This window comes from Plectropomus leopardus, chromosome 2 (genome assembly GCF_026936395.1).
Source record: "Plectropomus leopardus strain MGB_pleo_1.0 chromosome 2, ASM2693639v1, whole genome shotgun sequence".
Classification (NCBI taxonomy): domain Eukaryota; kingdom Metazoa; phylum Chordata; class Actinopteri; order Perciformes; family Serranidae; genus Plectropomus; species Plectropomus leopardus.
Window position 1 is genome coordinate 32,104,177 of NC_142177.1, and position 15,158 is coordinate 32,119,334.

At 37.2% G+C, this 15,158-nt stretch overlaps 1 protein-coding gene across 5 annotated transcripts in view; it reads left to right on the forward strand.

Annotated features, from left to right (window-relative positions):
- Positions 1–13,830, forward strand: part of LOC121961178 (synaptotagmin-2-like) — a 43,442-nt gene extending 29,612 nt beyond the window's left edge. For 4 of the 5 annotated variants that reach the window (XM_088091186.1, XM_088091190.1, XM_088091188.1 and 1 more), the window contains 6 exons: positions 1,226–1,360; positions 2,930–3,097; positions 4,969–5,136; positions 5,520–5,637; positions 7,068–7,201; positions 7,825–13,830. In XM_088091186.1, the coding sequence (XP_087947312.1) occupies positions 1,226–1,360; positions 2,930–3,097; positions 4,969–5,136; positions 5,520–5,637; positions 7,068–7,201; positions 7,825–8,040 (939 nt within the window). In that variant the 3' untranslated portion in view covers positions 8,041–13,830. The remainder of the gene's footprint in view (positions 1–1,225; positions 1,361–2,929; positions 3,098–4,968; positions 5,137–5,519; positions 5,638–7,067; positions 7,202–7,824) is intronic. The other variant, XM_042511079.2, reaches the window with a different exon arrangement.
- Positions 13,831–15,158: the final 1,328 nt, after the last annotated feature.

Sequence of the window (15,158 nt, forward strand, 5' to 3'; positions counted from 1 at the left end):
GACGCCTCTCGTATCTGCTCCTCCATCAGCACAATCAGTGATGAAACAATGAACATCTTCTTCTGATCTTCTTTAACGCCAACAGAGCGAGTTGATGAATCAAGTTTTTGCCAGATTCAGTTTGTAAAATGTCTTTTCCTCCAACAAACTCCGCCGTTGCATATTCTCGGTCTTGTTTAACCCTTTGAAACCTAGAGCAACAAGATGTTGCTGCTTTAAAATGCTTTTCATGGGTATTTAAACCTTTAAATCAAATTGGTACGATTTCATTTAATTTTCGGGTAATTTTCTTGTACTTTTTACTGTTTTTGCAAAATTTTTGGGTCTTTCGTTGCTCATTGCCTTCCCTTTTTTTTTTTTTAAAGAAATCAATCCAATTTGCTCAGGTTTTAAATAATTGTTGTTATTGACTCTATTTCTGCAATAACTTAATTTATGTTAGTGTTAGCGTTTGTCTGCGTTTACTCCATTGATCTGCAAGCCTGCGTTTGACATTACCATCTATGACGCAATACCCAATTGGCTGCTTACGTTGTCAACTATGGTAAGGATCTCCTATTGGCCCTGATTGGATTTTAATTTCTTGAGGGTGTTTTGGCCGTCAGCGAGTCCAGACTGATCGGCAGAGCCAAACAAAATGTCAAACTCACGTCATCAGGGTGGTCTCTCCAGGCTAAGCTCCTTGCACTAAATATTTGCCTTTTATCATTTTTAGTATGCATTGGCACTCGCTGTTGTGAGCTAGTTCCTTGGGGGGTTTTTATATCAACATTTATCTCCCCGCTCATTCGGTGAAGTCAAAGCCCTTTGACAAATAAGCGAGCTATGCTAACATCTGATTTCATTGCAAAATTGTTGCATTTATCAGCCCTCTTAGTGGAACTAGCATGCAAAGCCTCCACTGACTCTGGCTGTATTCTGCACAAGCATGACGAAGGAATTGCCCAATAATTAAAAAACAGGGAGGACAAAGTGTGCAGGAGTATAAACATGTATTTATGTGTTACCAATCGAGATTTCTCACCTTGTGAATGATAAACCTCCTGGTTATTATCATCAGGTGCTCTGCAGGTAAGCAGTAACCAAAAACATGTATCTCCCACGTAAAAACTCCTGGAGCTCCAGTGTCTGTGGCATGCTGGCTGTCGTGGGGAGCCCTGTGGTCTGATCGCTGACCCCCCTGACCTTTGACGCCCTGTTCTGTCTTGTTACCTTCACACCACAGATACACCAGGACGACGAGGACGACGATGAGGGAGAGACCGGACTGACAGAGGAGGAGAAGGAGGAAGAGGAGAAAGAGCAAGAGAAGCTGGGGAAGCTGCAATACTCTATAGATTATGACTTTGAAAATGGAAAGGTCAGTGGTTCTTACTTCTATATTATATTTTATAAATGCTGTCGAGCTTTTAAGTAAATTTGAATATCTTTTTAAGCATTGTGACACATTTTAGATGTGTAAGATCCGATTTTTTTGAAGGGTATTGCACATTCTATATTTTATATCCTACCTACACTGGATTTTCAAGTTTTCAATGAAATAGTTCAAGGCTTTGAAGATAAACTGATAAGATTTCTAGTCGAGAGAAAAAAAGATTTATACCATTATTACGTCTGTAGGCAGAATATAAAAGTTCAGCTCGCAGCCCGTTACCTAAGCTTAGCATAAAGCAACATAGTTGCCAGAAAAAATGTTGGCATTGTACGCTTATGTAAACCACAGATATGTTACATTTGTACATTTTATTTATGGTTGTGTTGAAACTTAAAGTTTCATTGTTAAATTCTGTTTTGTGACAACACTTTGGTTAATATGTCGTTAAGTTTAGGCAAAAAAAACCATTAGGTTAGAGTTAGGAAAGCATCATGTTTTGGCCAGAAATACCTAGTTTGATCGTCACAAACACAGCTGGACAAGTTGCAAAGTAGCAATTGAAAAATATGCGCTTTTTTTGCTACGAACACAGCCAGACATGTCTTGAACCTTTGTTAAAAAATACCTACTTTTTTCACTTTAAACACAACTGTAAATGTCCCGAATTTAGTTAAAAACACCCTTGTTTGTCTCTAGGCATAGCTTAAAAAAATCACAAACTCTTGTGAAAAATACCTACTTTTTAGATACAAACATGGCTAGAAGTGTCTTGAACTCTCTCTAAAGACCACCGGCTTTGGTTGCTACATACATCGCTGGAAACGTCCCAGATTTAGTTAAAAACAACAGCTTCTAAACCGCTTTTAAACATGGCTAGAAATGTCTCATGCTCTTATTAAAAATACCTGCTTTTGTCACTCAAACATGCCTGGAAAAGCCTTTAATTTTTGTTCTAGACAGTTTTTTTTGTGAAACCTCAGCAAAGAGGCATAATGATCATATGTAATATGTATTATATACTTTTACAGTAATTATCAGTCAGAGAAAAGGGAGCAGATTTGTCAAACATTCAGTAACATTATCATTACTGTGATGCTCTCAGCAGCATATGGACACAGTGGTAATATGTGACGTATATTAATGAGACTTTGAGCAGTGAATCAAAGAGGAAATTTCTTGAATTTAACTCAACATAAAAACAATAGAAACTCAACATCAAATCAATAACTAGCTCAAACACACACACACATACACCTATATATATATATGTGTGTGTGTGTGTGTATACATACATACACATACATACATTATGGTGCAGAAAAATCACAATGCAACAGTTTTGAAGAAATTGAAGAAAACCCTCTGACATTCAAAATGTCTCCAGTCGAGCACAAACTTTGTGGAGATTGATTGTGGGGCTTAAGTTGTCAGATGATGTTATATAACCAGCCTCTGCAGCAGTGACCCTGACACAAATGACATTTTCTTTTTGCATGATGAAATTCTTTTTCCCGTCCCTCTCTGTCTGCCCACCACCACCTCCTCTGCACACAGCTCACAGTCGGCATCCTTCAAGCTGCGGACCTCATATCCATGGACTCAGGCGGAACCTCCGATCCTTACGTTAAAGTCCTGCTCCTACCTGATAAGAAGAAGAAGTTTGACACCAAAGTCCACAAGAAAACACTGAACCCTGTCTTCAATGAGACATTTATATTCAAGGTAAGTCTTGTCAGAACGTGCAGTCATAAAATACATCCATGTATCCAAAGAATTTGGTGCAGAAAAGGTGTGCATCCTTTTATCCAGTCTGCACTGTTTTAATTTGGATCGGTGCAGCTGTAAACAGAAAAAAAGACATATATCAAACATTTATGGATAACAGTGAGGAGGCTTGTGTTTTTACATAAAATGAGCTACACAAATAGTCCTATAACCAGCTGCCAGATTCTCCCCTACAGCGTGTCTCTCAGATGTGTGTTCTCGCTGGTCTGTGCAGCTGACAGTACATGCTGCTCTTTCCTGTCCCGGCTAATAAACCCCGCAGAGACTTTACAAGTGGCTCTGGGTCTTACTGAAAGCTCTGCCTGCCTGCAAATTTGCAGCAGCCAAAAAAACATCTTATTTCCTCTCCCGAACAGAGCTGAAGAGGGGCTCACTGCCAAATTCAGTGTTTCACTGAGAAGTTAAATTTAAGTTACTCCTTTTTCAACTTGAAAGGTGTTCATTAGACCAGATGGTGTCAGCAAAAGATGGAAACATACAATTATCTTACGCTTCATTTAAGATTGTTTCAGTCAGCTGAAGCATGTCATCCCTGCTAATTTTTTTCTTATTTTTTTAAACCAGATGATATCATGTAATTTAATTTATCTAAATTAGATTTTTTCAGATAATTGTGTTCTTTTTAGTTCCAGTTTTGATTTGTCTTGTCAGCTTTTCAGATTTCATCCATGAACATGGATTAACAACGCACTTAAACGCCCCCAGAACTCCAGAATGTGTTTTTCTTATGTGTATTTCCCCTTAAATGTCTGACCTTGACGATCTAGGCACAATTTGCCGCTAGAGAGGCGTTATCACATTCCTCTACTGAAGGGGGGCGATGTCTGTGCACTTCAGTGAAATGAGATTCAAATGCACCCCGGGTAAGCTCGATTAGGGAGGTTACCGTAGCCAGTCGCTGATGAGGGAACAGACTTGGACACATTTTCATACACACTGCACTTTTACCAGTCAAACTAGAGCGAGCAGCGAGCGAAACCTAATGCAGTCAGCGGTGGTGGGCAGGGAAAGGACAGATTCAGATTTTATTATTCTTAATGTTGCTTTTTTGTACTTTTTATGTGATAAAACAGAGTTAAACAAAATATTAATCATAGCAGAGCATTATTACAACTTTTTTTAAATCACCCTCAAACCCCATTTAGACCTACTTTTATTTGATGTCGACTCTTTATTTCTCTGTTATTTATTTATATTTATTTTGCCTTTTCAATTTATGTTTTACCTATTTTATTTTAGTTCTGGTTTGATTACTTTTAGTCTGTCTTTTGTTGTTTTTGGTCTTTTTCTTTGAGTTGTTTTATATTGACATGTCCTGCATCTTGAATTATTTGTCCTCTGGTTTTAATTTGATTCTAACTCGGCCCGAGTTTCTTCTCACTTAAGTTCAAACGGACTGTTTGGCCTTATTTTGTTGTATTGCCGCCCATGTATCACATTTCTGCTTTGCTTTGTTTGTCAAGGCACTTTTTAAATTCTGTTCTCAAAGGTGCTATACAAATAAAGTTATTATTATTATTATTATTATTATATTTTTTTATTTTTGTAGTATTTTTTTTATTATTATCATTATTTAAAATGTCCAGGGGGAACTTTGCCTGTTGGTACAAAGCTGGAGCAGCCAGAAAATTCATGTGAACATATGAAATAACCATTTAGAGTCAACTTTCTAAAACATATTCCCTCAACTGTACCTTTTACTTTGACTCATTGTTTGAGGATTTAATTTGCTTTTATAGTCGTTTTAACACAAATGAAAAAACATCTGACATCGAGGTATAAAATAATATAACGTGTGTGTCCATCAGGTGCCCTACGAGGAGCTCGGTGGGAAGACTCTGTGTATGTCCGTTTATGACTACGACCGATTTTCCAAACATGACGTCATTGGAGAAGTGAAGATCCCCATGAACACCATCGACCTCGGACGGCCGATCGAAGAGTGGCGGGATCTGGAGAGCGCCGATCAAGAGGAGGTGCTGTTAAGAATCAATCTTTTAAAAAAAAAATTAGCTTTAGAAGACCTTTATTAAAAGAGATGTTGTGTAAAAGTGCACAATCATCAAAATTTCATACAGTAATAATCATTTTTATGAGATTCTGTCATGATAATTGTGCATGACATACCTTTTTTTTTTTCTTTGAATCACCATCTCAGTCACTGATAAAAAAAATCTTTAACTGTTCTAAATCTATTTTTAATTTCAACCCAAAAGATAAAGTGCATGACGCAGCCGACAGTCGCTAAAAGCATTTTGCATTCGCTCATCATCATGTTCATCTGAAACAAGCACTTCTGCTGGTTTTGGCTGATGAGCGTGTGCCATTTCTGTCTCTTCTCTCTGTGCTGACTGTTCAGCCTGAGAAACTCGGAGACATCTGCATCTCCCTCCGTTACGTCCCCACTGCCGGGAAACTCACCGTCTGCATCTTGGAGGCAAAGAACCTGAAAAAGATGGACGCCTGCGGATTATCTGGTAAATAAACGTTACAATATTGTTGAAAGAATATAGATTACCACAAACATTTTACAAGATCATAGTTCTAAAGTGCAAGATGTTATAATACATGATTTTCTTAAGATCAAAAGTATTAAATAATAAAGACTTTTGACCCAAAGTCATAATAGTTACATTTTTTCATTAGTTTTTAATTTTATTTAAAATTTTTATTTTTAATTCAGTTAGTTATCAGAGTGTGTTTGCAGGTTTTAGTTTAGTTTTTATTGTGTATAAATGTTTAGTTTTAGTTGAGTTTTTAATACGTTTCAGTATTATTTTTATTGTGGGTTTTTTTTTAGTATATGGGGTATTTGTCAGTGGAAACGTTTAAAAAGTCCAGAATAAGTATTATAATGAACTCATCATTTTGTGAAGGCAATTTACTCACAATGATAGTGACATCCCAGTGACAAATGTGACCAAACTGACAAAAACTAAACATATTTCAGCCTGGTCACATTCCCAACTGGCACTCGGCATCAGATACTGACGCACAGAGGCACCCTTTAGTGGCAATATGAGACGCATAGGGCAGTGGCATTTTTTGACACTCTGGGTAACTACCATTGTATACAGAATTATTTTAACAACATAGTGTGCTAGTATGTGTAGCATATTATATTGGTCATGTATGTCACATTACATTAGTAAAAAAGATGCCAACTTAAAGCCAAACTACGATGTTTTATTCTTAACCTAACCTCTTGCTTTTGTTTCTTAAACCTGAGAAAGCAAAGCTAAAAAAGTTGCTTTTTGTTTTTCTTAACCGATCTACTAAGTTAATTTTAAGAAGACTGTATGCATTTTACAATTAGAAACTGTACATTTCCTGAATATAACAAGCTAACAGTGCAGGAGGGGAACCTAGAGCGTCATAGTTTGACATGTTGGGCCAATGACCAAGCGTCAGAATCTGACGAGTTGGAAGTGAGAATGCGTTGCCATATATATTGTGTGTATATATGTATTTATATGTATTTTTTGATTTTAGTTAGTTTTTGTTGTCTTTTTTGACACATTATCTATAAGTTAATTGTTGTTTCTTTCTTAAGTTTATTTTTTGTTTTTATTTCAGTTAACTAAAATGTTTTTTTCACAACTAGTATAAGTTTTTAATTTTAGTTTAGGTCCCTAGTTTCTAAAACAAATGACTTTTAATGACTGTGTTTTGTCATGCCAGAACTCTTGTGAACTGCAGTAGTTGTAATTCAGCAGGGTCAGATATATGTGTGTGTATATATATGAATATATTTATAGGACATATATTACAGCAAGTGAGGATAAATCAATACAGAGAGTAATCAGGAAATCAGAATGATGGAAATGCATATCACAAGTGTTTAACGGGACATATAGCTTTCCTCTGTGGTCTCTGCTGCTGCTGATCGTATTGATGCTGTTTGCAGATCCTTATGTAAAGATCCAGCTGCTGCAGGGGGGCAAGCGTCTGAAGAAAAAGAAGACAACAGTGAAGAAGAACACCCTAAACCCTTATTATAATGAATCTTTCAGCTTTGAAATTCCCCTGGAACAGATGCAGGTACGCTGCACGTCAAACAAAATATTTATTTCTTACCAGTAGGTTAAATGAATGTAAAGCAATGGTTGTTTCTTCACTTTGAAAGTAATTTACCTGCATATTTCGACAGAATCAGTGACTTCTTAAAATCCCATTTTTCTAGACTTTTTTTTTATGGGATGTCATCTATTTTAATTCCTCTACTTTAGTTTGTCTTTTAATATGTTACTTTATTCTGTCTTGAACGCGTTTAAATCATTATTACTTCTATTTCTGTGTTTACTGCTCATTTTCTTTGAATTATAGTTAATCTTATTGGTAGAGGTTGTTATTGTTTTTTTGTTTTCTGAATGTTTCTATCTCTGTTTCTCATTATCAACAGTCTTCCTTCCGATATGTTTTTGCCTCAGATCTTTTTTAATATTCTACTTTAAATATTGTCTGACTGTCATTCAGCGTTGTGGTTTGGCTCTCATAGTTATGTTTCCTCTGCAAGAATCCCCTCTTGCTTCTGCTTTGCCTTTTTTGTCAAAGCACCTTATAAACTCTATTTTCAAAGATTTTATATAAATGAAGTTATTATTTTATTGTTAGAACTATTATTATAAATGTGAAATGAGACTTCTCTCTCGTTGCCTTTTTAGAAAATCTTGGTGGCGGTCACAGTGTTTGATTACGACAAGATCGGTAAGAATGACGCCATCGGAAAGATTTTCGTGGGCAGTAAGGCGACTGGCCTCGGTCTGAAGCACTGGTCCGACATGCTGGCTAATCCGCGCCGCCCCATCGCCCAGTGGCATCCATTGCAGCCAGAGGAGGATATCGATGGTCAGCTGGCATCCTTGAATGCAAAGAAGTAACGTGCTCCACCAACCAGCTAATGCACTAACTCAGAAATCCAACCCCCCGCCCCCTCCCCGTACTTTGCATGAACCCCACGACTTAACACGTGACGAATCGTCATGAAAACCTGCTCAGCAAAAAAGAGACATCTTAGAATATCCGCTCATTCATGGTTAAGTCGAGAAAAACTGTTTTTAAGCATCACATTTCACACATTAGTGAATGCTGAGAGGAGTGGCGTTGAGTTTTCGGGTGACTGGTTCGTGAATGATCGACTGTTGGTCTTTCTTTCATTTGGAGAAACTTAGAAACTGATTCTTAGGGTGCTGACACTGAACGAAAGACGATGCTGGAAAATAAAAGCTTTAGTTTAGTTTATAGAGCATGCTTTACTTACCTCCCCACTGCTCTGCATACACCACGCCCAGTATTGTATCCTGCTAATAAGTGTGCTATAACTTGCAGTAGAAAGTACTGTAGTATCAGGCTATTTCCTGCATAGAGTCTGTTTAAGTCTATTAATGCAAAATTATTCAACTGAGAATGAATGAGGTCACCGAATCCATGTTGCAATATATTTTCAAGAGAAGTCTGCATAATTGATTGTCTTCATTTTATCGTCCCACACTTGAGAAGGAGATACAGCAAAGTAGTAAACAGTTTGGAACAGCTGCTTATTTTATGTTGCCATGAAGGCACGTCTATGCATTTAGGTTCAACACGCGTTTCTGTGTCTTCAGACGGATCTGACGTAGGACAGAAATACAAGGGTGCCTTTCCTGACGTGACACTTTTAGAATTACAGTACGCTTCATGGTTTTAATGTGAAGGGAAACTTTTGAAAATCACTCAGAAGTAGTCAGGGATACTGTGAATGTGCCATCTTGAATCTGTCTTGAGCTGTGTTGACCACTTGGATGTAAAACCTCACTTATCTGTGGACAAAGTGAGGATACGAGAAGGCTCATCAATGATGTTTAAAACCAATTTTAACAGTGCTTCTTTTAAATTCTGCTCCTTATTCCCTAAAAAACTGCCATCCGACTCATTTTTTCTTGATTGATATCAATGGAACAGATAATCTTTCTTTGACAATTGTTGTAGTTTACCAAATATACCGCACACCTATAATAGTTTCTGGTGAAACAATACAAGGATGTCTCTCAAAGACGATGTTTTTTTTAAAAGAGAATCAAATTTGAAATGTAAGATATAGCCGCCCTTTTTAAGAGAGCGCAAATTTAAGTGCAAAAACGCAGGTTTGTAAAATCTCCACAGGGCAAATGTTACATGAAAACATAATATTCTGCGAAAAACATATCTCGGACCATTTTGCTTGAAGCAAATAGAGCTGCAGAATCTAGCATGTATCATGCCGCGCAGTATTTCATGTTGTTTGGATCGCTAACTCATCGGCCACAAGCTTTGAAAACCTGGAGCCAACATGGCGGTGTTTCGACTTCACCCCAGACAAACAAACATACTGTGTAAGACTGATGAGCAGAAGTACGGCCGTAAAGAAAGGCCAAAAGGATCTGAATATTATAGCCACTTAATTGTAAAGTTTCATTATTCTAAAATTCTTGATGCTGATGTTTCAAGACCTCTGAATTTATAGCATTGACACAAATATGCACTTAAAGAACCATTTATCTGAATTCATGTGGTTTGAATTCTCCACTTTGAAATTTTAATGACTGAATGATTTTCAGTCTTTTGTTTCCAAAAATCATTTTAAAAAAATGGAAAAAATATTCAAGTTTCTCAGATTCAGTTTATTTCAACACCAAAATTCAGAATGAATAAGTCAAAAATTTGGTGACCTTGAGACAAAATGAACTGTTTCAATCATGGGTGTAGATTTGTGGCGGGGAGGGTACTGAGAACGCATCTTTTATTAAAATATTTAGAACATGTGTAATTACACTATTTTTGTCAGTCTTATAAACAACAATAGAAGTTCAGATGAGAGTCTGGACGCTTAGCAAACACATTTTCAATCAGAATTTGTGAAAATTAAAGAAGAAAAAATCCAAAATGACCTGCTGGAAAAGAGGGGAATTTAATCCTGATGAATTCAAAAAGAAGTTTTTCAAAAATGAGTATCGTATTTCTACATTTCCAGCGGTATTTAATTGTCAACATCAAGTACTGAATAATGGTTAAACTTCAGAATAAGGCGTATAAAACTCAAATCATCACAGCCTTTCTTTGCTTCTGTAAGAGGCCATATTGTCACCAGAAGTAATAAAAATAATCCTGCAGCAGGGCGAACAGCAGCACACTGATTGGTCAATTTACAGTACGACTTCTTCCTGTTGTTACCATTATGCATCGCTCCAATCTGTTAATAGGCTACAGCATGTATTCACAGGATGATGTAAATAGCAGCATGTTTTAAAGAGGAACCATAATTATATTGTGTATGTGTGTTTGTGTTCTGTGTCATTTTTTGATAATAAAACAGAGTAAAAATGAGAATGCAATGACTGAAAAGTGTATGTATTTTTGCTGAATGGGACTGAATGTATGTCTGAATAATCTGTGTTTAGGGTTTGCGGGCTCCTTTAACGCCCCGGGATTGAAGCAGGGTTGCTTTGTGTATCATATGTAAAAAAACAAACAAAAAAAAAAAAGAAGTCCACGTAGTTTGCCATAATGCTGCATGTTCGTCTGGTTTTCTGTCATCGTTTGTTTGTGTCCTCTGTGCTTTTACTCAGCGTTACGATATGCTCGGGCTACAAGTCATGTAATTATTGTTCATTTTTGCTTGCACTTGTTATACAGTATGTAAACTATATATATTTCAAAAAGGGAGAATATTTGCCGGCTCCTTGATTTTCTATCTCACTGTACCGTAAGTGTTTCCTTCATTTACTCCTGCCAGATGGGTGTCAAGTCTTAGTTTATTAAATGTAGATACTTAATTGACTTGTAGCCCCTTTTCTCTTCTTCTTCATTAAACTGTACCTTCTCATCTTATTGCGATTCAAATAAGCCTGCACTCATATGTCAAATGATACTTTTTGCTTAACAAATGACTCAGTAATTTACATATAAACTAAACTTTTTAATTTCACGATACAGTATTTTTTTTATTGTGATTTCCTTGCCGGATTCGTTCTGTGAGATATTATTACTGCACATTATTGATGCAGTCCTCTTAAGGAGCTCCAGTCATGTAACTGAGCAATCAATAATCTTTTCATTTTAAATGTCACTTCATGAATGAACACGGTTTGACTAATGGTTGCAATGGGATGAGCCGGTGTTGTGTCACTTGTGCATGCTCTGAGATATCGATGCTGTGTCTGCCATGACATTTCTGATGTGGGGATTTGTTTACGCTGTGTGCTTTGAGTCACTGTCGTTTACTGTTTGAAAAAAATAATCTTTATTTACAACTTACAGTGCACGAGGATGAACATAATCTTTATGGCGGGCCATGTTTGAGAATATAATGTAGCTGTTTTTCTGTGTTTGAGGAACTGAGAGGAGTATGAACAACACACATTTACAGTGTTTTATTATTTTATTCTGGAGATTTCCAAATTGGCCCTTATCCACCAACACGGGTGGGGTTTCGCTCCGGGTTCCTGCACCTGATTTAGAGCCATGTGGAGCATTTCGACAAAAAATAAATTGATACAGATTCTGAAAAGTTGGCTTCCAGCTGTAACCAAAAATAGCTGTTTCTTTTTTTTTTTTTAACCCGAAGTGCAAAACCGTGAAGACATTAGTGGGTTTGTCGTATTTTACATGTTGGGAAGAAAGCATAGAGAAGCTATTAATCAGGAGCGTAGCACCAAATTCTGGTTCCCATGGTTAAGCAGTCTCTGTGCCCCCCCCTTTCTTGAGTCATGTTTCTCTCCCACACCTTTTATTTTTTTGATTTTGTGTATTTATTTTTTCACAAAGTAGATTTCCTATCCTTTTGCTTAGAGACAAATCCTATTGCAGGAGCAGTCTAAACCATTTTGCACTTTTTAAAGCAACATTATGCAACTTTTAGTTGTTGAGTCACACCGAAGCACCAGCCCAAAATGTTGGTATTTGACATCTTAGAAATGAGACTCAACAACTAAAAATTGTTGTACTGTTGTAATGTTGCATAATGTTTCAGCCGATTATTTTATTTTATGTTTAAAAAATCACAAACAAATCCAGACTTTCCATTCTAGGTTTTTCGAGGACCGCTCTCCCACTGTAACACCCCTGGCAATAATAGAGCCTTTAGAAACCATCAAGAAAAAATATTCAGCGTGCGGTAGTATTACTAATTGTTGTTCCATGCTTGTTTTAGGATTTAAAAAGAAATCGTTATAAATAGATCAGCATTTCGCAGATAATGAATGAAATTCATCACCTTGCTACTGCTTTTTACTTCATGTGTGCATTGTGCAAAGCCCTCAGTTTGTGACGCATCCTTGATTACAGTGACTCTGACCAAAATTGGTGGAAAAGTGGGCAGGTTCACTAAATAGCACCATGGTTCTCTTATCCCTTTACCACCAAATCAGCTCTGGCTCTTCAGCTGGTTCCATTCAGGACTCTTTGTACCTTGATGCGACCTAGTGCACCAGCTTGTGTTTCCACCAGTTTTGAAAATTTTAATGAAGGAAGTATCAAGAGAAGGCGTTTCATCACACACGACAGAAAAAGGCAGCAGAAGCAAAATTGTGGATAACATTGTTTACCTGCAAACTTTTTTTATTTCCTCAACATTTGTTCTGTTTTTAAAGATCGTTTTATTTTCACCCGAAAAACAAGCATAGACCAACTATTTTTGAGACCACTGCACGCTTTTTGTTTTCTGACAATTTCTCACTTGATTTCTCGGTTGTTGCCTTCTCCGTCCTCTCGTTCCATCCTGTAGAAAATGATGCGCCCACTGATGTCGTCACAGTGCGCTCTTCAGGTCAAGGAAAACCTGTTAATATTTGGTTCCAGCTGAAAACCAACTTTTCGTGTTCTGAACCAAATTATTTGGGTTGAAATGCTCGGGAAGCAGAACAGAAATGGTTGCATGCTGGTAAAAACAGGGTATAAAATCCTAAACGCACCTGATGCGAGAATCAGAGCAGATTTGGTGGAGAAGGGGTAAATGTGGCGTCAAATTTAAATTCAGATCTTACTGTGGAGGAGCGCCACGTTAGATGCTTTTCTGCAAAGTGTGTCAGTTCATCATCTCTTGGGGTCATTTAATATACTCACTCTCATGTACGTTTATATGAGCTGCCATCGGACTCCTGTTTTTGTGGATTTGCAATAGGACCAATAGAGCCTGTATTGTTTATTGTTGTTTTGTTAATAGACTTTATGAGTCTGTCACTTTTTCTGCAATGCAGGCAACAAAATCCCCGTCTTCCTGGGTCTCACAAGCTATAAACAGTGCAGAACAACTTTCGCAATGCAATACTGCCAACCTGCTGCTTCAGTAGTGTTTCCTCCTTACGTGAACATAGCCATGATACAGAACATCCAAAGACCTGATCACCATCCGACCCGCCCCATCGGGCATTCACTTTCCAAGCAACAGAGACAAGGGAAATGCTTGAACGTCTTTCTTGTTTTTGTCTTGTTGTAGAGGTGTGTCAGTAGTTGTGCCTTTTTGTGATCTGCATGTTTTATTTCCGTACAAAATCCATGTTTTCCAGCCAAAAAAAAGGGGAACAAAAAGACCACAGAACTTGTGCTCATATATCACTCTATGTTAGTTACTCAAGGGAACCAAAATATGGGATGTGGTCAGGACATATCTGTGTGTTGTCAAAATGTAATCATAGGAAATAAAGGCATTTTAAGTAGCCTCGTCCAGTGTGGTGTGTATATGAAGTCAGAGGATGCTATTCCACTTTCTGTCAGTGGGTGGCGTCATGTACAGCATGAGGAAATTACTAGAAAACAGTGGTGAGCAGATCATGTTGTAGTCAACTCTGATGTAATATAAATGCAACAAAATACATCTGAAAAACCAAACAAAGATGCAACATGTGCAGACCAAGGATGCTGCACTGAAGTTTGTGTTAGTCTGAGTTTGGGTGGGTAATGTGAGTTATTTGAGGGCTCTTCTTCAAATGAGTCAGAATATATAATGATCGAAATTAAATATGAAGAGGGTTGAAATTATATCTCAGTCTGGCAGGGATTCTGTGAATGTAAAATTACAAATGAAACTCGTTTAAATCTTCTGACTGGGAAACAGAAGATTAATTATAGCCAGTGTGGGGCTTCTAAAGCTGAATCAGCAGCACGAATGTAACAGATTTTTGGGATGATCAGGAGAGTAAAGTGAAATTCACATGCTATATGTGAATAATTTTGGGATGTTTTTAACGGTAGCTTCAAAGTTCCTTTTTTATATTTAAAACTGCAGTTAGAATCTCACTTCATTGTCCATTATGTAGCTGTTCTGCAGCGTTAGGTCATTTTAGCAGCTGGAGTTTGTCATGAGACTGTAGATACTCACATTTTCTTGTTTGTGCAACTTAAAGATTGTGTTTGTGACATCCAGAATGATAATATAGCAATAATAAAGATACAGTGTAATGGCATCCTGAACAGAGACTGAAGTCACGCTCCCTCTGAGTGTGCTGTAATCTGAGCTTTTCTGTTTGTTGTTGTGGTTGACGGTTTGGATACATGTGCATGTGGGCGTGTGAGTCCCTGCGTGCATCCGTCTGTCTGCAGATAGCTGCGACAGCGTCTTCATGAAGCTGTGACTTTACCATAGACTTACATTTGCAAAAAGAAGTCTGTAAATCAGTATAGACATTTTTTATAGTCATGTGAAGTAACTCTAACTTTTCAGATTTTATCCATTTGATTAGATAACATTTGGAAAGTAGAAGAGCCACACAATTGTTTTTTTTTTTTTTAAGTTTTATTGTTTGTTGGTTTTTTATGTTTTCCAAATTTTACGAAATTTGTACAATTTGGGAGAGACACAGCGCACATGCAGAGGTTATAATTAGATAATTTTATCCCCATTCGAATTAGCAGAGGGCAAAACCGGAAGTTAGCCATGAAGTCAAACCTTTTTTGGTTTCATGCGTCACTGACCAACTTAACTAGGAATAAACAGGGCCCTGCTTCCTTCACTGTATCCACTTCTCTTTATACATCAGTTATGAAG